This window comes from Hevea brasiliensis, unplaced genomic scaffold, assembly GCF_030052815.1.
Source record: "Hevea brasiliensis isolate MT/VB/25A 57/8 unplaced genomic scaffold, ASM3005281v1 Scaf365, whole genome shotgun sequence".
Lineage (NCBI taxonomy): Eukaryota > Viridiplantae > Streptophyta > Magnoliopsida > Malpighiales > Euphorbiaceae > Hevea > Hevea brasiliensis.
Window position 1 is genome coordinate 20,661 of NW_026614879.1, and position 22,266 is coordinate 42,926.

The 22,266-nt window shown below is 35.2% G+C and overlaps 1 protein-coding gene and 1 pseudogene across 1 annotated transcript; one reads left to right on the plus strand and one right to left on the minus strand.

Annotated features, from left to right (window-relative positions):
• Positions 1–2,461: 2,461 nt before the first annotated feature.
• On the minus strand, positions 2,462–15,039 carry LOC110650170 (probable cytosolic oligopeptidase A). Its single transcript, XM_058142180.1, is given in 18 exon segments — positions 2,462–2,749; positions 2,965–3,036; positions 3,639–3,704; positions 4,065–4,096; positions 4,204–4,363; positions 4,657–4,774; positions 5,052–5,197; positions 5,675–5,920; positions 6,022–6,129; positions 11,898–12,001; positions 12,004–12,018; positions 12,471–12,561; positions 12,622–12,852; positions 12,963–13,106; positions 13,383–13,459; positions 13,546–13,669; positions 14,041–14,208; positions 14,603–15,039. Coding segments are annotated over 18 exon segments (2,409 nt in total). The 5' UTR covers positions 15,023–15,039; the 3' UTR covers positions 2,462–2,662.
• A 613-nt stretch (positions 15,040–15,652) lies between these two features.
• On the plus strand, positions 15,653–22,260 carry LOC110650168 (uncharacterized; annotated as a pseudogene).
• The last annotated feature ends 6 nt before the right edge of the window (positions 22,261–22,266 follow it).

The following is a 22,266-nucleotide window of genomic DNA, read 5'->3' on the forward strand; positions in this document are numbered from 1 at the left end:
CAAGTTAGGTGCATTAAGGATAAAGAAAGAAAAGTGTTGGTGAAAGATGAGGACATTAAAGAAAGATGGAGAAATTATTTTAATGATCTCTTTAATAATAGTCAAAATGGTAATAGCGTAAATATAGACTATAGAATGATAGAAAAGAATGTGAATTATACTAGAAGGATTAGATCTTTAGAAGTAAAGGAAGCACTTAAGAGAATGAAAGTGGATAAAGCCTATGGACCCGATGGAATACCAATTGAAGTGTGGAAGTGTTTGGGAGATATGGGAGTGGCATGGTTAACTAAATTATTTAATAAGATTCTAAATTCAAAGAAAATGCCTGATGAATGGAAGAAGAGCATTTTAGTACCTATTTTTAAAAATAAGGGAGACATACAGAGTTGCTCAAACTATAGGAGAATTAAACTCATGAGCCATACGATGAAGTTGTGGGAGAGAGTTGTGGAGCATCGACTACGTCATGATACTTCTATCTCTCTCAATCAATTTGGTTTAATGCCCGGTCGTTCAACTATGGAAGCGATCTTTCTCATTAGAAGCTTGATGGAGAAATATAGAGATGTAAAGAAAGATCTACACATAGTTTTTATTGATTTGGAAAAGGCTTATGATAGTGTTCCAAGAGATGTCTTATGGAATGTGTTAGAACAAAAGAGGGTATCTATTAGGTACATACAAGTGTTGAAAGATATGTATAAAGGAGCAACTACTATTGTGGGTACAGTGGGAGGGGACACAAGAGATTTTTCGATCTCAATTGGATACACCAAGGATCAACCATAAGCTTTTACCTTTTATTATTAGTTTTAGATGAATTGACGAAACATATACAAGAGAATATTCCTTGGTGAATGATGTTTGCGGATGATATTGTTCTGATAGATGAGACACGAGAAGGAGTCAATAAAAAGTTAGAACTTTGGAGAAGTACTCTAGAGTCAAAGGGTTTTAAGTTAAGTAGAACGAAGACAGAATGCATGCATTGCAAGTTCAGGGAAGGCCAAACTGGTGATAGGGAAGGAGTTAGTTTGAATAGAGTGGTATTGTCCCAAAGTTATCACTTTAAATATCTAGGCTCAATCCTTCAAGTAGATGGGGGATGTGAGGAGGATGTTAGTCATAGGATTAAAGCCGAATGGTTGAAGTGGAGACGTGCCACGGGAGTTTTATGTGATCGTAAGATTCCCAATAAGTTGAAAGGAAAATTTTACCGTACATTTATACGACCGGCTATGTTATATGGTAGTGAGTGTTGGGCACTGAAAGAGTCGTATGCGTCTAAGATGAGAGTTGCAGAGATGAAAATGTTAGGGTGGATGAGTGGCCATACTAAACTAGATAAAGTCTGTAATGAGAGTATTAGAGAAAAGGTAGAAGTGGTGTCAATCGAAGATAAGTTGAGAGAAGGGAGATTGAGGTGGTTTGGTCATGTGAAGCGTAGACATACGGAAGCTCCAGTTAGACAAGTAGAACACATTAGGTTAGAGGATAGAAAGAAAAAAAAAGGGTAGACCTAAATTGACTTGGAGGAAAGTAGTACAACATGACCTAGAATCATTACACATTTTTTAAGATTTAACCCAAAATCGTTTAGAATGGAGAAAGCGAATCCATATAGCCGACCTCAAATTTTTGGGATAAAAGCTTAGTTGAGTTGAGTATATATATATATATATCCCATGTGACTAAGATCTCTTAGGAGACGAAAACAAAAGGAAATTACCAAATTGGAGGAGGAATTCGAAGAGGCGACGAACATTGAGGAAAGTGGGAGAGATGAATTCGTGATTTTCCCAATCGGCTTGCACTGCTGTCCCTACATTGACAGCGTTTGTAATCCCTCCAGCTCTTGCCATTTTTTCTCTCCCTGTTTCGATCTTCAGAGACCTAAAGCAAGAACTGCAGGCTTCTGCCACTGTCGACTGGTTTGTTGGTCGGTTGACTTTTTTATTCGATAAATAATTATACAAGAGCCTAGAGGGAACTAAAGAGTGCTTAATTATGGCGCAAAATCCAAATTAAGCTAATATCCATTTGGCCAATTATTATAAAAAGATATTTTTGTCTCCATTCTAGAATCATACTAATCCCTTTATTTGCCTTCTCTAGAGATCGAATCTGAAAACTCCTAGGATTTATAGACTCGTTTCTGCATTGTGAATTAAATTTGAATCGAATCGGACTTAAATTGAAAGTTCAAACTATCAGTTTTGACTCCGTTCAAACTTTTTTTGTTAAAAAAAATGGCAGCTTTTGAGAGCGCCACGTAGAGCAAACTGTTTTCGAACCGAAATCATTAAAAATCAAAATTAGAACCGCAATTTGAATCGGATAGAAACTGAACTGGTTTAATCTGGTTTTTCAACGACGTGAGAGCACCAGCAAGACATTAAAAGTTATTTCATGCAACCAAAAACCAAAAGTCAGAAGGACCGACCAATAAAAGCAGATATCAAAGGGGAAAGCAATTAGTTGTTATTTTCAAGATCTTGCACATTTAAAATCTACCAATTGAACCAAACAAGGGATTGAACAATTCTCTTTGAATTTAGCCCATGATCATCAGTGCACAGCATTTGAAGGCCTAATGAACATGCCCGCATATCATTTAGAATCCATATACACCGAGAGAATACAGATGAACAGTATTAAGTTATGCTGAGGCTGTAACTGATGATAAACCACTATGTCGAAGCAGGGCCTCTGGTGATGGTTCGCGTCCGCGGAATTCTACAAAAACCTGGATGCAACATCATAACATGTGAAGGTCAAATTGAAGAAACTGAAAACTGGACTGCATAAGGGCAAGCCATGATGTCTGGAAATTTTGATGAACCACATAAATATGCAGCAAAAAAAAAATGATGATCATCCAGGCTTCGCATCAGCTAATTGCAAGGGAAGGAAGCAATAATAAATGATATGCAAGGAAAAATATAGCTTCTATCCTCTGACCTCTGATGGTGCTTTTCCACCTCCAAGAGCAAGAATGGTCTCCCGGAACTTGCGTCCTATTTCCTTGACAGCCTGCAACAATAATAAAGCTTATTTATTCCATGCAATACTCATCTGGTATGCAAACTAAAGAAGCTCTGCTTCGATGGCTAGTGTACTAATAGGTTTTCCGTAAACATTAACTCAACTCAACTCAACTAAGCCTTTATCCCAAAAATTTGGGGTCGGTTTTCCGTAAACATTAATAAAACAAAACTTGAAGTAACATAATGAACAGCAAATCAGTATATTTATGGAATAATCCTAACAGGGAAGTAAATCCTGAATATGAATTAAGGATCCCGTATTAAGACCATTTTAGAATTTCCACATCTAACTCCATTTTACTGATATCCACAACTCAATAATTGTAATTCATCAATCATCGATAAAGCTTTATAGCATCTTAAGAAATCATGATAACATCCTATTTTCAGTGGCTACATTGCGGATTCATAATGCAATAAACAACCAATTAAATCTTTTCAAGAGGTAGTAATGCAATTCATGGAAAGCAGGCACAAATACAATAATCAATAAGACAATGCATATAAAGAAAGGACAATAAATTAAAATTCACAATCAGTAACAACGCTTTTAAGGTCAGTCCTGGAAAGCATTTTCTGCACGCATACCTTGCTGTCATCCAATCCAGCATCCTCGAAAGCTGAGAAAGCATCTGCAGAGAGTACCTCCGCCCACTGCAATTAAGAATTTTACTTTTGAATGCAACAAAGGATAAACAAAAAGAGAGGGAAAAAAAAGAAAGAAAATAAATTATGCAAAAAATTCTTTCTTTCTTTCCTTTTTCCTCCAAAAAGAAATAAAAGAGGAAGAATAAATAGCAAGCTCAAGCTGGGGTTGTTTGCTCTAGAAAGCTAAATGTTTGAGTAACACATGTGAACCTTCAAAAGCAAGTGAGGGAGGGCAGATAAACTTTTAGGACACTCCAATTTTTCGGGATCAAAACTTCCCATATCATTAGTTCATTACCATAATAATAGGGCATCATTTAACTATGGAGGAAACTACAGGAATGTTGGAACTAAAGAATATATTACCTTATAACTGTAGTATCCAGCTGCATATCCACCTAACAGTCACAAGGAGAATTCAACTAATTAGGTCAAAAGGGAAGGTCACCAATTAAAAGTGGAAGTTAAAGCTGAGAAATACATATAATTTCACAGGAAAGCGAACCTGCAAATATATGGCTAAAACTACAAAGGAATCTATCTTCAGGCAGCGGAGGGATCACTTGTGTCCTCTTAGAGACCCTTTGGTCAACGTCAAAGATGGTCTCTGACCCACCAGGTATATACCTTGTGTGTAACTCCAAGTCTAAGCTTGCAAAAGTTAACTGCAATATCACAATGACAATGTAAGCAATTTCATAACTTGTCATAAATTCATAACTTTGTTTGAAAGCTATATTCTCTTATAAATAACATCTTCAGTAATTAATAAGGCAGGTTAGCAACCACATATAAAGCAATGTGCATGAAAAAGAAAATGTGTTACACAACTAGAAGGAAAGCAATTCTGTATCAGCATTCCATAAGGAAGTAGTACCCTCAATAGATTTGGGACCTACCAAATCCAAATAGATTACAGAAGAAAAACATAAGAAAAACACCAACATATGCAACAAACCTGACGAAGACTAAGGGAACCTGCACGAAAAGTCCTTGCAGCAAGGAGCTTCAAATACACATCTTCTGGGAGAGTCTCTCCAGTCACATAGTGCTTTGCAATGCCCATCAAGGTTTCCCTACAGCAAAACATGTAAACATAAGCACATTGAATCAGTTTGAAAATAGCACCGTCCAACAAAGAAATTTTTGAAAAACAAATATGAATTCTAATTAAGCATTACATAATATAAGAAGTTAAAGCATGCCACCAATCATTGGAAAAACAATTTCACATTAGCAAAAAAAAAATTAAATAAATAATAAAGAGAAAAGAAAGCTATATCAAAGAATTTTCAGTGAGGAACATTGCAAGTAATAATTTATAATGATCTATAATGGCAGGGGTTAAATTACCTGTGATAACACCAATTTTCCATGAACTGTGAGGGCAATTCAACAGCATCCCACTCTATTCCTCGAATTCCAGCAACAAGACCTTCATCCTGCTTGGTTAGCATATGCTGAAGAGCATGACCAAATTCATGGAAGACAGTCTCAACCTGTAGAAATGCCATCAATCCTCACTAGGAACACATAATGAACTCACTTTACAGTTTACACAACCACAATTCCAATACAATTTTTCTTTTCTAAAAGGGCATATAAATGCCCCAATAAACAAGCAATTTATGTCAAAATTAGATTATATCCTTCTTCATTTCAAAAAAATTATGTGATGGTTATATATATTTGCTCCTTGAGATCCATATAAGGATAGTTGTATGAGAACACACCTTACTTCACTTTCTTAAAAGAAGAATAAAGTCCCAAAAATGCAATGGATAACATGAAACTTTAAGTCATTTTGTATTAAACATATTTAAAAATAAAACAACTGGTCTTAGTTAAACAACTAGCCTTCTTATGACCATGTTTTCAAGTTTTGTTAGATGTTAAACGTTAAGTGTGTCTAACAAATCATTTGTGCTCTTGAATATAAATCAAAGCTATTGAGCCAAAAAGATGTTTACACATACCTCCCTAAATGTCATAAGGCTTGGTTTTCCTCCAACTGGTGGTGTTTGATTGCATACCATGTGGGCAATAGGCAACCTTGGAGCAGTACCATTGCATGACAAAACCAGACTTCGACTGACAACCTCATCCATCCATGCCCCTCCTCTTTTCTCAGATGGACGAGAGTATGGATCAAAATAGAAATATGCAATTGGACTACCAGAGCAATCCTTAACACGATAAAATCTAACATCATTGTTCCAAACCTATAAAATCAGAAGCATGTATTAATAGGGGGCAGAACAGTTAGATAAACTACATTTAAGGCAGAAAACATAACAAAAAAGGAGCAAATTGAATATATTACAGGAGCTAAACCATCAGCTGGTTCAATATCAATTCCAAAAAGTGTGTTTGCAAGGTTGAAAAGGCCATCCATAACCTTTGGCAATGAGAAATAAGGCCGCAGTTCTTCCTGTTGAATTGAAAACAGGAAACAAGTAAGCTTTTCTCCACGAAAGATAGCAGAAATTTTGGAAAAAAATGAAGGTAAGAACATGGAATCAATCATAGATAGGAGTTGATACTATACTGAAATAACATATGCACTCTTGATCACACTACACGCATATGGTTGGCCTGCACATGAATGCTAGTGCTTGTACATTCAGATATGCAAAAAAACGTGCTATTATTTCCATTCTTCAGTTCGAAGTTGTCAAAATCAGACAGAATGATTTATTCCCAAAAAAAAAAAGAACTACAATCATATTCACTATTAGCAAAAAACTTTTTTCACTTAAATAACTAGTATAGGGAATAAAACCTTGGTTAAAAAGGAAAAATCCAATAGGTAGACAGACAAGGAACAGAAATTTCTTTTCTGACAGTCGGGGAAAAATAAACTGTATTATATTCTAAATCCCTCTAGGCAGTTCCTTTATGTGCTAAATTAGTGCCTTCTACCCTTCCTTCCTGTTATGGAAAGTCAACCACTATATTATTTCTCTGTATATTCTGTATTCTGTATTCATATTTAGGATTTCTTCCTAATTAGCATAACACAATTATAGGAATCAATTGTATATATATACCCATGTACAGATTAATTGAAATTAAGGAGAATCATCTCTTTCTACATGGTATCAGAGCAGGTCATCTATCTAGGGTGACTATTTGTTCTCACCACCCAGCTCAGGAGAGACCTTGGCCGCCGATCGGCCGTTTCGACTCCGATCAACATCGCTGGCGTCGCCTCAACCCCCCCTCGTTCCACCACTATGTCTTTGTTGCACGATCCGATTACACTATTAAAGGACTTCTGAGGTTTGGCTCTCAGATCCTATTTCGGTATTTGCTTGATTTGTGATTTTGGGTTATTTTGCTGCTGTAAGCACTTTGGATTAGCGTTTCGGTTAGTTTTCTTTGTCTCAACAAATGGCAGACAATAAGAATGTTATTTCTGATGTGATTCCGATGATGACTAATATCACGGAACACAAACTTAATGGTTCAATTACCAGGTGGAGTAAGACGTTAGGGTCTATTTGCGTAGCATTGATAAGGATGATCACCTTACTAAAGATCCACCCACGATGATACACGACAAACTTGGCTAAGTGAGGATGCTCGGTTGTTTTGCAACTTGAACTCGATTCACGGTGAGGTAATTAGTTTAATTAATCACCAAATTTGTTAAAGAATTGATGGATTACTTAGATTTTCTGTATTCTGGTAAAGGGAATATCTCCCGTATTTATGATGTTTGTAAGGCATTATACCGTGCTGAGAAAGAGGATAAGTCTCTCACGGCTTATTTTATGATTTTAAAGCGGGTATATGAGGAACTTAATATGTTGTTGTCTTTTAGTCACGATGTGAAAGTTCAGTGAGGCCCAACGAGCAACTGGTCATTATGAGTTTTCTTGCGGCCTTCCTTGAATATGAGGCGCTAAATCTCAGATTTTCTCCAGTTCTGAGATTTCCTCTTTACATGAAACGTTCACACTGGTCCTTCGTACAGAGTACCCAATCTTCACAGCCTGCCAGTAGTGCTCTTATTAGCCGTAATCCAAATGGACAACAGGGTAATAGAAGAGGAAGTAGAGGAGGAATTACAGACATGAAGTAATCAGCGTAATGGAGAGGCTAGTTCTAATCAGGACTCAAGAAGAGTCATTTGTTATTATTGCCATGAGCCTGGCCATACAAAATATAATTGTCCGTAACTTCAAAGGACAAATCAACGATCACATATGGCAAATATGGCGTGAGAGAATTCTCTGATATCTTCCTCGAGAAAACTATTATGGTATCTGAGAGGATTTTGCACAATTTTCCCGATGTCAGGCATCTCTAAAGCCTACCAGTTCCCCTGTCACTGCAATCGCTGAGTCAGGTAAATCCATTACATGCCTTGTGTCTTCCTCATCCCTGGTGCGACAGATCACATGACAGGTAATTATAGTCTTTTATCTATTTTTCAGTCTAATCTCACTTCCTCTGTTGTTACTTTAGCTTATGGTTCTACTTCTTGTGTCATGGATTCTGGAACTGCGAACCCGATTTCGTCAATTTCTTTATCTTCTATTTTGTGTCTACCAAAATTCTCTTTTAATCTACTTTCTGTTAGTAAACTTACTCGTACATTAAATTGTTCTATTTCCTTTTTTCCTGACCAGTGTTTGTTTCAGGATCTTACGACGAAACAGATTATTGGTAGAGGACGCTAGTCAGGTGGTCTCTACATTCTGGAAAATCATGTACCGCGATCGCTTGTTTGCTCCAGTACCTTAACACCTCTTGAAGCTCATTGTAGATTGGGTCATCCTTCTTTGTCTACCATGAAGAAGCTGTGTCCTCAATTTCAGTCTTTATCAGTACTAGAATGTGAGTCGTGTCAGTTTGCAAAACATCACCGTTTGCCTTCTGTGTCTAGAGTCAATAAAGGGCTTCATCCCCTTTTGAGTTAATTCATTCTGATGTTTGGGGTCCTTGTTCTGTTACTTCTAAAACTAGATTTCGTTTTTTTGTTACTTTTGTTGATGATTATTCTCGTATTACCTGGTTATATTTAATGAAGAATCGTTCTGAGTTGTTTTCTATCTTTTGTGCCTTTTGTAATGAAATCAAAACTCAATTTAATATTTTTGTGCGCATATTAAGAAGTGACAATGCCAAAGAATACTTTTCAACACAATTTCAGTCTTATATGACACAAAATGACATTCTTCATCAGTCTTCCTGTGTGGATACCCCATCCCAAAATAGCGTGGCCGAAAGAAAAAATCGGCATCTTCTTGAGGTAACTAGTGCTCTTCTTTTTCAGATGAAAGTTCCTAAACACTTTTGGGGGAATGCAGTTTCTACGGCATGTTTTTTTATCAATCGTATACTGTCTTCTGTCCTTAATGGGGATATTCCTTATACTGCTTTGTTTTCTACAAAATCTTTGTTCCCTATTGAATCCCGTATTTTTTGTTGTACCTGTTTTGTGCGTGATGTTCGTCCACAGGTTATTAAATTGGATCCAAAATCTCTCAAATGTGTCTTCCTTGGGTACTCCCGGCTCCAAAAAGGGTACCGTTGTTTCTCTCCTACTCTTAATCGTTATCTTATTTCTGCCGATGTCACATTTTTTGAGTCCACTCTATTTTTTCCTCAATCATCTGTGTATGAGAGTCAGGGGGAGGAGGATGATCTCTTAATATATACTGTCCAACCAATGTCTAGTCCTCTCCCACAGCCTGTTCCTTCTGTCTCTAGACCTACTCGACCTCCCGTTGTTCATGTTTATTCCAGGAGATTGGAGATTCCTGACTTAGATCCTCCACCAGCTACTTCGTTGGGAGATCCTGTACCTCATACTGATCATGATTCTGATCTAGACTTATCTATTGCTCTTCGTAAAGGTAAACGTTCATGTACTTACCCTATCTCTTCTTTTGTTTCTCATAATTAATTGTCTTCTTGTTCTCGGTGTTTTGTTACTTTTTTAGACTCTGCTCCTATCCCTAATACTGTTGGTGAGGCACTGTCTCATCCTGGCTGGTGTGCTGCTATGAAAGAGGAAATGGAGGCTTTAGATGCTAATGGTACATGGGAACTGTTGCCTTTGCCCACTGGTAAGAAAGCTATTGGTTGCAAATGGATATTTACAGTAAAGGTAAATCCTAATGGTTCTGTGGCTAGGTTAAAAACACGCCTTGTAGCAAAAGGATATGCTCAGACATATGGGGTTGATTACTCTGACACTTTTTCTCCTGTAGCTAAACTTACTTCTATTCGCTTGTTTATCTCTTTAACAGCTACATATGATTGGCTCCTGCAACAATTGGATATCAAGAATGCTTTCCTTCATGGTGATCTTCAGGAGGAGGTGTATATGGAGCAACCACCTGAGTTTGTTACTCAGGGGGAGTTGAATAAAGTTTGTAGGCTTCGGAAATCTCTTTATGGCTTGAAACAAAGTCCTAGGGCATGGTTTGGGAGATTCAGTGAAGCAGTACAGGAATTTGGTATGCAAAAGAGTAAGTGTAATCACTCAGTATTTTATAGGCAATCTAGGGCTGGTCTAATTCTCCTGGTAGTCTATGTGGATGACATTGTCATCACTGGGAGTGACTCTGCAGGTATTTCATCTCTTAAAACCTTCCTCCAAACCCAGTTTCAGACCAAAGACTTGGGATTGTTAAAGTATTTCTTGGGTATCGAAGTTATGAGAAGTACGAAGGGTATTTTCTTATCTCAAAGAAAATATGTCCTCGATCTATTGACAGAGACAGGAAAATTAGGTGCTAAGCCTTGTAGTGCACTAATGACTCCAACTTTACAAGCATTAGCGAGGATAATGAGTTGTTTGAAGATCCGAGAGATACAGGAGATTGGTAGGAAAATTGAACTACCTTACGTCACTCATCCCGACATTGCTTATGCCGTTAGTGTGGTAAATCGGTTTATATCTTCCCCAAGCTGTTGCTCATTGGGAAGCCTTGGAACAAATCTTATGTTATCCAAGGGCGCTCCAGAAGAGGTTTGCTATATGGTAATCATGGGCATTTGAATGTTGAATGTTTTTGGATACCATCGGACTAAATCTAAAGTTGACAGAGGTCACCATCGGATATTGCGTTTTTGTTGGAGGAAATTTGGTGTCTTGGAGAAGCAAGAAGCGAGTGTAGTTTCTCGATCTAGTCTTTGAATCCGAATCTGAGCCATGGCACAATTAGTATGTGATGTAATGTTGATACTTCAATTACTAGATGAGACAGGATTTAAGACTTCCTTGCCAGCGAAATTGTGGTGTGATAATCAAGCTGCTCTCCATATTGCTTCTAATCCGGTGTTTCATGAGCGGACCAAACATATTGAGATTGATTGTCACTTTATTCGTGAAAAGATTCAACAACAGATCATCTCAACAGGACACATCAAAACTGGAGAGCAATTAGGAGATATTTTCACAAAAGCTCTGAATGGAGCTAGGATTGACTACATTTGTAACAAGTTGGGCATGATTAACATCTATCCTCCAACTTGAGGGGGAGTGTTATGGAAAGTCAATCACTATATTATTTCTTTGCATATTCTGTATTCCTATTTAGGATTTATTTTTTAGGATTTCTTCCTAATTAGTATAACACAATTATTAGAATCAATTGTATATATATACCCATGTACAGATTAATTGAAATTAAGGAGAATCATCTCTTTCTACACTTCCAACCATAATCAGTGCATGACAATACAATCCAATTGGCTATGTTAAAAGTTCGATAAAATCCGAAACAGAGCTAGCAACAAAACAAAGCATTCCAAGGTCGATGAATAATGCGGTAATAATGTATCATAAATAGACTAAAATATAAACTCCATGATATCAGTAAGATTATATTGTGAATCATAAAAGAAAAAAATCATCGTGATGCAGTATTGGAAGAAGACTCAACTTAGGAATTATATTCATTATACAATTAGAAAGTTTAGATTTCTATAATTTAGAAATTTTACTATTATTTAGGAATATTTATAGAGTTCTATTAGGTTTAGTATTTTGTTATTTAAGAATTTTGTGTGATTTGTAATTCCTAATTAGTATTTGATTACCATTGGAGAATTTGTTTCTCACCCCCCTGATCCTCAATATCCTATTGGTTCTACATAACATAGTTAACATACCAAATTTGCAATAAGCCTCAGAGAGACAGAGTCACAACACACGAGAGAGAAACAGAGAAGACCAACCTCATTGATATTGTATCTTGACTCACGAAGCCTCTCAGCCCAAAAGCTGATGTCCCAATGACTTAAATCATTCACTTCTATTGCACTTTGATTTTTGGCAAAAATTTAAGGTCCTCCATATCTGCAAAGATAAAATAGTGATGTGGTTGGGAATGTTCCATTCCAACTAAAAGCGAATTTGCTAAGAATGTAGCATTAAGAAAGGAAAACTTTTGGATGTTAGAGCAAGCAAGCCATCTTCAACAGTGACCTTATAATTTAGTCCAACTGTAAAATTTATGCTTATACCATACCAGGCCAAAAGGAATGAAGACTCCCTAGATTTAATTGATCCAAACAGAACTATCATTTTAGAATATTGCACGTTACATGATTACACATACAAACAACACAATCATAAAATTTTTCAGGATATGAGATTGTGTGTTTGCGTGCAAACAACAAATAGTCAATAAAAAAATTACAAAAAGGTGAAACCTTTATGAGGAAAAAGTTTCACCTTAAGCTCAAAATAATAGGAACTAAACTAGTGATATGCTACCACCCGTTGACAAATTTTATATAACATATTACCTTGAACTGCGGCATCCCAGGAAGCTGTGCGTAGCTTTTCCAAGAGCTCTTCTGCCTTCTGAACAGTCGCCATTTTTGTTGCCATGCTTACCTGTTATATATACTTTAGCTAGGAATCAAGGGTATTGTTGAGCATAGTAATAAATCATACCTCAGCATAGTTGATGTAATTGAGAAGCTTAGCCTTTTCCTGCCTAAGCCTTAATATTTGGTCAATAATTGGTGTATTATCTAGATCACCACTAGAAGCACGAGTTACATAAGCACGATAGAATTCTTCACGCAAATCACGGTTTTGAGCATGTTGCATAACAGAAATAAAACTAGGGGCATCCAATGTAATTATCCATGGTCCATTCTCAGCTGTTGCTTCTTTATGCCCCTGAATGATGAACTATAAAAATGACTAAAAAAAAAAGAGGTGCTAGACTTGATGAATGAAATGAAAATAAATACTAATAGAAAAATAGAACATATTTTCACAAGTAATACCTTCGATACTGCTGTCTGTGCAGCCAATGCAAGTGCCGTAGCAGGCAACCCTTCAATTTCTTTTTCATCTGTAATGAATTTTTCAAATTTCTTTGTGGCATCCAATACATTCTCCCCAAACTTTTGAGATAGCCTTTCCAACTCCTGCAAATTAATCCTTGATTCAAGAGCAATAAACATAAATAATAATAGTAACGATAGCAACAAATGATATACACTTAAATAGTACATAGTAATAATTTAATAGCTGATGTTTTCTAATGACACAATGCAACAAGAAAGCAAGTCAGCAGAAGAAAATATAGAAGAGGAGGAAGAGCAGATAACTCAAGACTTCAAAAATGAAAATTGCAGCAAACCAACTCCCCCTACCACTTTAGGTAAGAACATGAGTATTCCTATTCTTTATTAGGGGCATACCTGTTGAATTTTGTTGAATTCTTTCCTTTTGTCATCTTCAAGGGCAACACCATTAAGAACTGCCTCCTTTATTTGGGCTGTGCAGACACAAATACAAAAGTATTAAACAAGATCTTAAATGTTTAAGCATTGCTAATTAATACAATGGAAGGGCATTACTTACATTCCACTATACGTTTCTGAGCATTGCTTAGTGACTGCCATTGACGAGAATCTTGGATGGCCTTAAATGCATTGTAAATTGGTTTACTTTGTCCCAACCTAAGCTGAAACTTGACCTTTTCTGGCTGTAGAGTGTAGACAAAAACTAAAGGCCATGAGCACTTGCAACAAGGAGAATGGTGCAGAACTTCATGCACCTATGCAGCTTTAATCAAGTTTGAAAAGCAATTTAAGACAAACTGTCTAAATGCTACTAAGAGCTAAGAAACTTTATTACAAATTGGAACACAATAGTACAATGAAATTAAATCCATCATCACAAAATTCTGGTTCGGTTGCTCCAGGCATATATTTAACTTCAGTGAGAGTTATTTTTTGTTTACATATATTATACTAGTTTTCCAAATCTAGTTACCTATGTAGCATAGGTGCACTGCATGCAGAACAGTGTCTGCACAGAGGGAGAAAGTGAGAGATACGATACATAAAAATTTACCTGAACTTCTTCAATTGCAGCACGTAGTTCAGGTGTATCCTTAACAGACTTAAGATGATTGATCACACCCCATGCAACAACCAACTGATCTATAATCTTTTCCAATGGCTCCACCAACTTTGGCCATGATGGTTCCACTGTTCTCTCCAATTCGTCCAAATCACTCTCCTATAAAACACCAAACGTATACACTTCACCAAAGATACAAAAGGAACCAATCTCAAAGTTGTACAAGCTTAATCCCCATCACTCAAATAAAAAAAATCAGAATCAGATGAAATGAAAAAAAGAAAGTAAGAAACATGGAATAGTCAATAGTCATACAAGTCTCATGTATACAAACAATCAATCAAACAAATTCAACGACTGCAAAGATGAACACATGTTCAAATAATAGAAGTTCGAAAATTGAAAAACAAGAAATGCATATCCAGAAACCAAAAACACAACAAGAGATAATAGCCATTCAAAAGGCTGGAATTCTTAAAAATCCAGACACCCAACAAACAAAAAAGAAGAAACCAAAGTAACCAAAACATTACAAAAGATCAAAGCAACATACAAGCTTCTTTAACAGAGCACGAATCCCAGGTCGAACATGTTTAGCATCAACAATATCGAAGGGAGGGAATTCAAAGTCCTGTAAGAGAGGATTGGAGGGAAGAGTATCATCAGGAGTAGCTACTGAAGGTGAAGAGAATGAAGCATAGCAAGGAGAGGAAGAGAGTGAAGGAAAGAAAGAGGAAGTAGTGGATTTATGGAAAGATTGGAGGCAGAAGGAGAAAGAAGAGGACCAGAGAGGGCAGGGATGAGATTTGGGGAATTGTTTGGGGGCAAGATGGGAATAAGGAGAACGTTTTAGGATTGGGTGGATTGAGCGGGAGAGAGAGATACGAGAGGCCATAAGCATATCGATTATAAGAAGTGCTGCTAGGAGGAAGAGGACTCTATTTGGTATGTGTAGCGTAGTTCTCATTTTCATTCGGTTGGACCCTTTGGCTCCTTTTGTCCCTGTAAATATCTCTGAAGAAAATCAATTTTGCAAGCACGCCTGATCATGGATCGATTTCAATTTAATTTTGAGTCGAAATTGCTCATTCAGTTGGCCTCATGGTTCAGCCGGCCTCACGGTTCGGCTTCATAAATTTTTAAAATTATTAAAAATTAATTTAATATATTTAGCACAGGTAAATAACGTTTTTAAATTATTTTTTTATACATAAAATAATATATTTTAAAAAAAATATACATTTGAATTCAAACCTTTATAAATGTAACTATCTCTTTTTAGTTATTTAATTTTAATTTATTAATATAAAAATTTTTCAAATTTAATTTTATTTTTAAAAAAATGCTTTAACTTAGGTTTAATATTTTAATTACTAAATTAATATTTAATCAAAATAAATATATAAATTATTATTTATGATTTTTTATATAAAAACTAAAATATTAATAAATATTATATATTATTAAAATATTATTTAATAATATTAATTTTTTAATCAATAATATATATATATATATATATATATATATATGATTAATAATTTTATTAATAAATTTAGTTAAAATATATTATTAATTAATTTAATTATAAAGGTGAGAAAGAGAAACTATCAGATACCCAGATCGGGAATTCTAGTTCATCAACCCTAAGGATTCTTGCCGAACTTGCTCTCTCTTCTAGTTCCCGCCGTCCATGAAGAAATTTCTGTGACCTGTGAGGATTCTTTTATGCATGTGCTTAGACAGGCCTGGTTTCCCTTCTTCGCAATCTCTGCCTCTATCAGGTACACGAATATCATCTAAATTTCATTGCCAATGGCTTTCTTGTTTTCGTTGGTGTTGTAGCTGACTGCATTGTTCGGCCATTGTCCTCTATTCACTACCTTGCTTCGTGCTCTGCAATGTTTCGTTTGCTAGTAAATATATAGTTTGGGAATGGGATTTTGGGTCACTAATGTTGGGTCTTCGATATAAATTTTGTGAGGGCATGAACTAGTCTTATATGTTGACGTTGTATTCCTCTATTATGTAAATAAGAACTCAGAGAGTAATCAATGGATATTACTCCATTGTTATGTTGGTTATGACTTGAAGTTTGAATGTCAAGTTTGAGTAATTATAATTATTGACTTTTTGATAATTAATTATAATTATTGACTTGTTATATTGGTTGGTGTTATTCTCAAATTGGCCATCTAAAACAGTCTCTGTTAATCCTATTTTTCTTTGATTAGTACAATCTTTATAAGGTTCCTCTCCGCCTGAGTTCAAAAGTTTGATAAGGATGTGAAAGCATTATTGAATTTATGTACAGCGTGGTTGAAAGCATATTTATGTCTTTCCAAATACGGATTAATTCCACTTATTGTTCTTAATTTAGATAGTTGGATTAGCATTGTCCTTTAATTTCACTTTATATCATAAAAATCTTAAAATCCTTATGACCCTACTGTTATAGATTTTCAGGTTAACTTGTGGTTAAGTTTTACTTGTTGTCCATTGACTTAAATAGATTTATCATAGTCATCTTTCAACAACTTTATAGTTAATTTTAAATTTTAAATATTCATTTATTTTTTATTTATTTAAAATAAAATCGTACTTTTAGAAATAGTTTAATATTTTATAAATATTTACAACTAATTAATTGTTTAATTTATCATATAAAAATATTATTTTTACATATATTATTTTTTAATTCGATTTTAGGTTAATATCTAAAAGATCTGTATCTAGTTTATCTTAATTTCTTTAGTTTATTTTAATGTAAGAAAAAAAAATAATATTTTACTTGATTTTGAAAATATTTAATTAAGTAAAAATAACTCAACTCAATTCAACTAAGCTTTTATCCAAAAAACTTATTGGGGTTGGCTATATGGATTCTCTTTCTCCACTTTAAATGATTTTGAGTTAAATCCTCGGAAATATGTAATGCTTTTAGGTCATATTATACTAATATCCTCCAAGTCAGTTTACATCTACCTTTTCTTTTCTTTCTATCTTTTAACTCAATGTGCTCTACTTGTGGAGCCTCTGTATATCTACGCTTTATATGACCAAACCACATCAATCTCTCTTCTCTCAACTTATTTTTAATTGGCACCACTCCTATCTTTTATTTAATATTCTCATTACAGACTTTATCTAGTCTAGTATGGCCACTCATTCACCTTAACATTCTCATCTCCGCAACTATCATCTTAGACACATATGGCTCCTTCATTGTCCAACACTCACTACCAGATAACATGGTCGATCGTATGACTGTACGGTAAAATTTTTCTTTCAACTTATTAAAAATCTTGCGATCACATAAAACTCTCATGGCACATCTCTACTTCAACCATCCGGCTTTAATCTTATGACTAACATCCTCCTCAAATCCCCAATCTATTTGAAGGATTGAGTCAAGATATTTAAAATGATTACTTTGGGGCAACACCACTCCATTTAAAGTAACTCATTCACTATCACCAGTTTGGCCTTCACTGAACTTGCAATGCATGTATTTTGTCTTCATTTTGCTTAACTTAAAGCCTTTTGACTTTAGGATACTTCTCCAAAGCTCTAACTTTCTATTGACTCATTTTCGCTTATCATCTATCAGAACTATATCATCCACAAATATCATGCATCAAGGGATACTCTCTTGTATATGTTTTGTCAATTCATCTAAAACTAATGTAAAAAGTTAATGGCTCACAGCTGAACCTTAGTGTAATCTAACTGAGATAGGAAAATCTCTTGTGCCCCCTCCCACTGTGCGCTCAGTAGTAATTGCTCATTTGTACATATCTTTCAACACTTGTATGTACCTAATAGATACTCTTTTTTATTCTAACACTCTTCATAAGATATCTCTTGGAACACTATCATAAGCCTCTCCAAATCGATAAAAACCATACGTAAATCTTTCTTCACATCTTTATATTTCTCCATCAAGCTTCTAATGAGAAAGATCGCTTCCATAGTTGAACGACCGGGCATATAGCCAAATTGATTGGGAGAGATAGAAGTGTCATGATGTAGTCGATGTTTCACAACTCTTTCCCACAACTTCATAGTATAGCTCATGAGTTTAAATTTCCTATAGTTTGAGCAACTCTGTATGTCTCCCTTATTTTAAAAAATAGGTACTAAAATACTCTTCTTCCATTCATCAGACATTTTCTTTGAGTTTAGAATCTTATTAAACAATTTAGTTAACCATGCCACTCCCACATCTCCCAAATACTTCCACACTTCAATTGGTATTCCATCGTATTCACAGGCTTTGCCCACCTTCATTCTCTTAAGTGCTTTCTTTACTTCTGAAAATCTAATCCTTCTAATGTAATTCACATTCTTTTCTATTACTCTGTAGTATATATTCACGGTATTACCACTTTGACTATTATAAAAGAGATTATCAAAATAATTTTTTCATCTTTCTTTAATGTCCTCATCTTTCACCAACAATTTTCCTTCTTTATCCTTAATGCACCTAATTTGATTGAGATCTTGACATTTCTTTTCTCTCCTCCTTGTTAATCTATAAATATCTTTCTCTTTTTTTCTAGTTTCAAGTTTCTTATATAACTTTTCAAAGGCATGCACTCTTGCTTGACTAACAACATTTTTTGCCTCTTTCTTTGCTATCTTGTATTGTTCATAAGCCTCATTATTATCACACTTAGATAATTTTTTATACCATTCTTTGTTTCTCTTCACTGTCTTTTGTACTTCCTCATTCCACCACAATCTTTCTTTTGAGAGTGGTCTATATCCTCTAGACTCTTCAAGCACTTTTCTAATCAATGATGCTATCTGTATCCACATACCATTGGCCTTCATATTCAGCTTTCATGCTTCGGACTCAAGAAACTCATTTTTTTAACTTCACTTGCTTTACTCCTTTGAACTCCTATCACTTTGTTTGAGTTACAATATTTCTTCTAGCCTTACTTGAATTGTTTCTAAACTTGACATCCAAAACCATTAACCAATGTTGACTTTTTAAAGCCTCTCCTGGAGTAACCTCGCAATCCTTGCATAGAGCTCTATTTATCTTCCTGGTTAAGAGGAAGTCAATTTGGTTTCTATGTTGTCCACTTTTGAAAGTCACTGCGACTCCCTTTTTATAAAGTAGGTATTTACTAGTATTAGGTCGTACGGCATGGCAAAATCTATGATACTTTTGCCTCTCTCATTTTGGCTACCAAAATCAAAACCTCTATGAACATTCTTATAACCTTGCCTATCACTTCCTACATGTCCATTCAAATTTCCACCGATGAGAACATTCTCTTCATTTGGTATGCTATGTATTAGATCATCCATATCTTTCCAAAACCTTTGTTTACTCTCACTATCTAATCCTATTTCTGGGGCATAAGCACTAACTACATTTATTGTTTCTTTTTCTAGTACTAGCTTTACTAGTATAATTCTATCTCCTACTCTTTTCACAGTTATTACGGCATCTTTCAATGTCCTGTTTATGATCATGCCCACTCCGTTCTTATTTCTCTCTTTTTCGGTAAACCACAGTTTGTATCATGAATTATCCACTTCATTGCTTTTCTCTCCTACCCATTTAGTCTACTGAATGCAAGCAATATTTACCATTCTCCTTTTCAAGGTATCCACAAGCTTCTTTAATTTTCATGTAAGTAATCTAACATTCTAAGTACCAACCTTGATTCTCTTCCTATCTTGTTCCTTCCTAGTTTGATCTCCTTCTATGATATGTTCTATTGTTCTTAATGCCTATCTTGTGTTCTATTCCACTATCTGTTCTATTATATGTTCTATGGACTAACTTCTTTATCCACACTCGTCTATGACGTGGGAACCCTTACTCATTTAACACCATACCTAGGCGCCGGCATGGCATGGCGCGTCGCTTTCGGTGAATGCCCTACACTCTTGCATATTTGTCATACACTCGGGCTCCGATGTAGCACGTTGTAAGTAGAGGACGCCCCAACGTTTATATTGTAAGAATCCACATCATGAGATGTGACAAAATTTTTACGCTAGTTGTCACCTACCGCAACCCTTCTCCTTTATCCGAGCTTTAAGTAAGAATGATTTAATTTTTTTTTATATATAGATTGATATTTAATTTTTTTTCCTATATAAATTGATATTGTATATAGTTTTTGTCTTTGTTTGTTAAATTAGCAAAATAACATACCAGTCTTTATTATTATTTGGTACATTTTGTATTAAAATTATTTATATATTAAATTAAAGTTTAAAGATTTTTATGAGATAAATTAAAGTTGAGGGATGTGTGTGGTATATTTATCAAAGTTAAAGGACAATAAATGAAATTTAGTAATAAGTTAACCTGAAAACCTATAATAGTAGGTCATAGGGATTTTAATGATACTCAAATTAAAGCTTAGATATTTTTATGATACAAATTAAAGTTGAAGGATATTATTGATACAAACAACTAAGTTGAGGGATAATGAATGAAATTAACCCTTCCAAATACATATTTATATTTTCAAGGCTATTTTTCACAATTTGTAAAATTTTAAGATTTTACCATTCAAGTTTATGGACGCCCATCAATTATTGATTGAAAATGCAAGCTTGATGATCTTAGCAGATAGTGAAGGGCATGAAAAATTCCCATGGTTTAGCTATAGCATATAGGTTTACTGTTATTGAAATTGAAACGGACTTGGTATTGTTATGGAAATTGAAACGGACTTGAATGGCGAACGAAGCTGATGGAAATTGGTATTGTTATGGAAATTGATGCGGACTTAGTGTCAAACAAAGCTGAATGACGAAAAAGGAATCATATAGTCAATCCCAACTAGTTTGGATTAATTGGGATTAAGGCTTAGTTGTTGTTGTTGTTGTTGTACATAGGTCTATATGTTTTATCTTATCTTATGAGGGCTTCTTTAGCTCACTATCCATATCTAGAAAGGTGTAAGAAGTAAATCATTAACTAGTAGCTATTTCAATGTTATTAACTGTGTTTATTTTATGTTTGTTCTTTGTTGTTGCACAATTTTAGTTTCTGCAGAAATGAAGAAGAGGCACAATCCAGTCAATGCACCCAGTCCTGATATTGATCTTAAATATTGCATTAATCAGAATTCTGTGTTCTTTGACAAGTTGATTGAATTGATCCCTGCTAAGTTCTATTTACCAATCAGTGATAAAGAGAAGAAATGGCCAAGGCCTTAGCAAGAATGAAAAGGCTTCAGCAAAGAAGGAATCAAGAGAAAACATCAAGAAAGCACAGTGAGAGAGGCTAGATCCAGATAAGTCTTCTACAACAACCCTTGATAGGCTGATGAAAATCTTGGAAAAGGAAAAATCAAGTGATGAGAGTATTGATGAAGGATTGGAGATTAATCCTATGATGTCTGGTTTAGAAGACAATGATCGTAGGGTGACGTACGAAGAACTCCGGCAACGACTTCGTCACAAAATTGATGAGCTTAGACGAGGTCAAAACAATGATGGCTTAGACAAAGTAAAGAAGAAGCATGAGAGAAGAAATTCAGCAAAAGAAACGCAAGAGGGATTCAGAGTCTGAAGAAAAGAAGCCCACAAAAACTTCAGTTGAAAAAGTGGAGAAGGATGTAGAAGAGGTAAAAGAACTCAAATTTAGTCATGTTAAACTAGGGAATAAAGAAGGGCAAGAAAAGAAGAAGAGGAAGCTTTCAAAGTTAAAGGAGCTTCAAAAGGCAAAAGAATTGGAGGAAGCGAAGGACCCGGTGAAAGCAGATATTATCTCAAAGAAGCATTTGTGGAAAGCTGCAACAAGTAGAGCTGCAGGAGTTAAGGTTCATGATGATCAAAAGCGGTTGAAACAGAACATACAGAAGGAGAAGAAGAGGCATCAAAAGAGTGTTGAGAAATGGAAGGAGAGGATTGTAACCCAACAGAAAATGAAAGCAGAAAAACAGCAGACAAGATCACATAATAGAGCTGAGGGGATTCACCAGAAAAGATGCAGCGGATTGCAAAAAGAGAGAAAAAGCTCATGCGGCCAGGTTCTGAATGGCGAAAAGATGGTTACATTAACGACGCTTCAACTGAAGGTGCCTCTTTCTAAAAGTTTGTATTGGTATCTTAGTCTCTAAAGAATAGGCGTAAGCCTGATATTCAGTGCCAAAAGAACATTAGGTTTTTGAAACCAGATAAAGATTTCCAGTGTTTTTCAAATATTGTTTTTTCGCTAAAATGCGGGTATGTGAT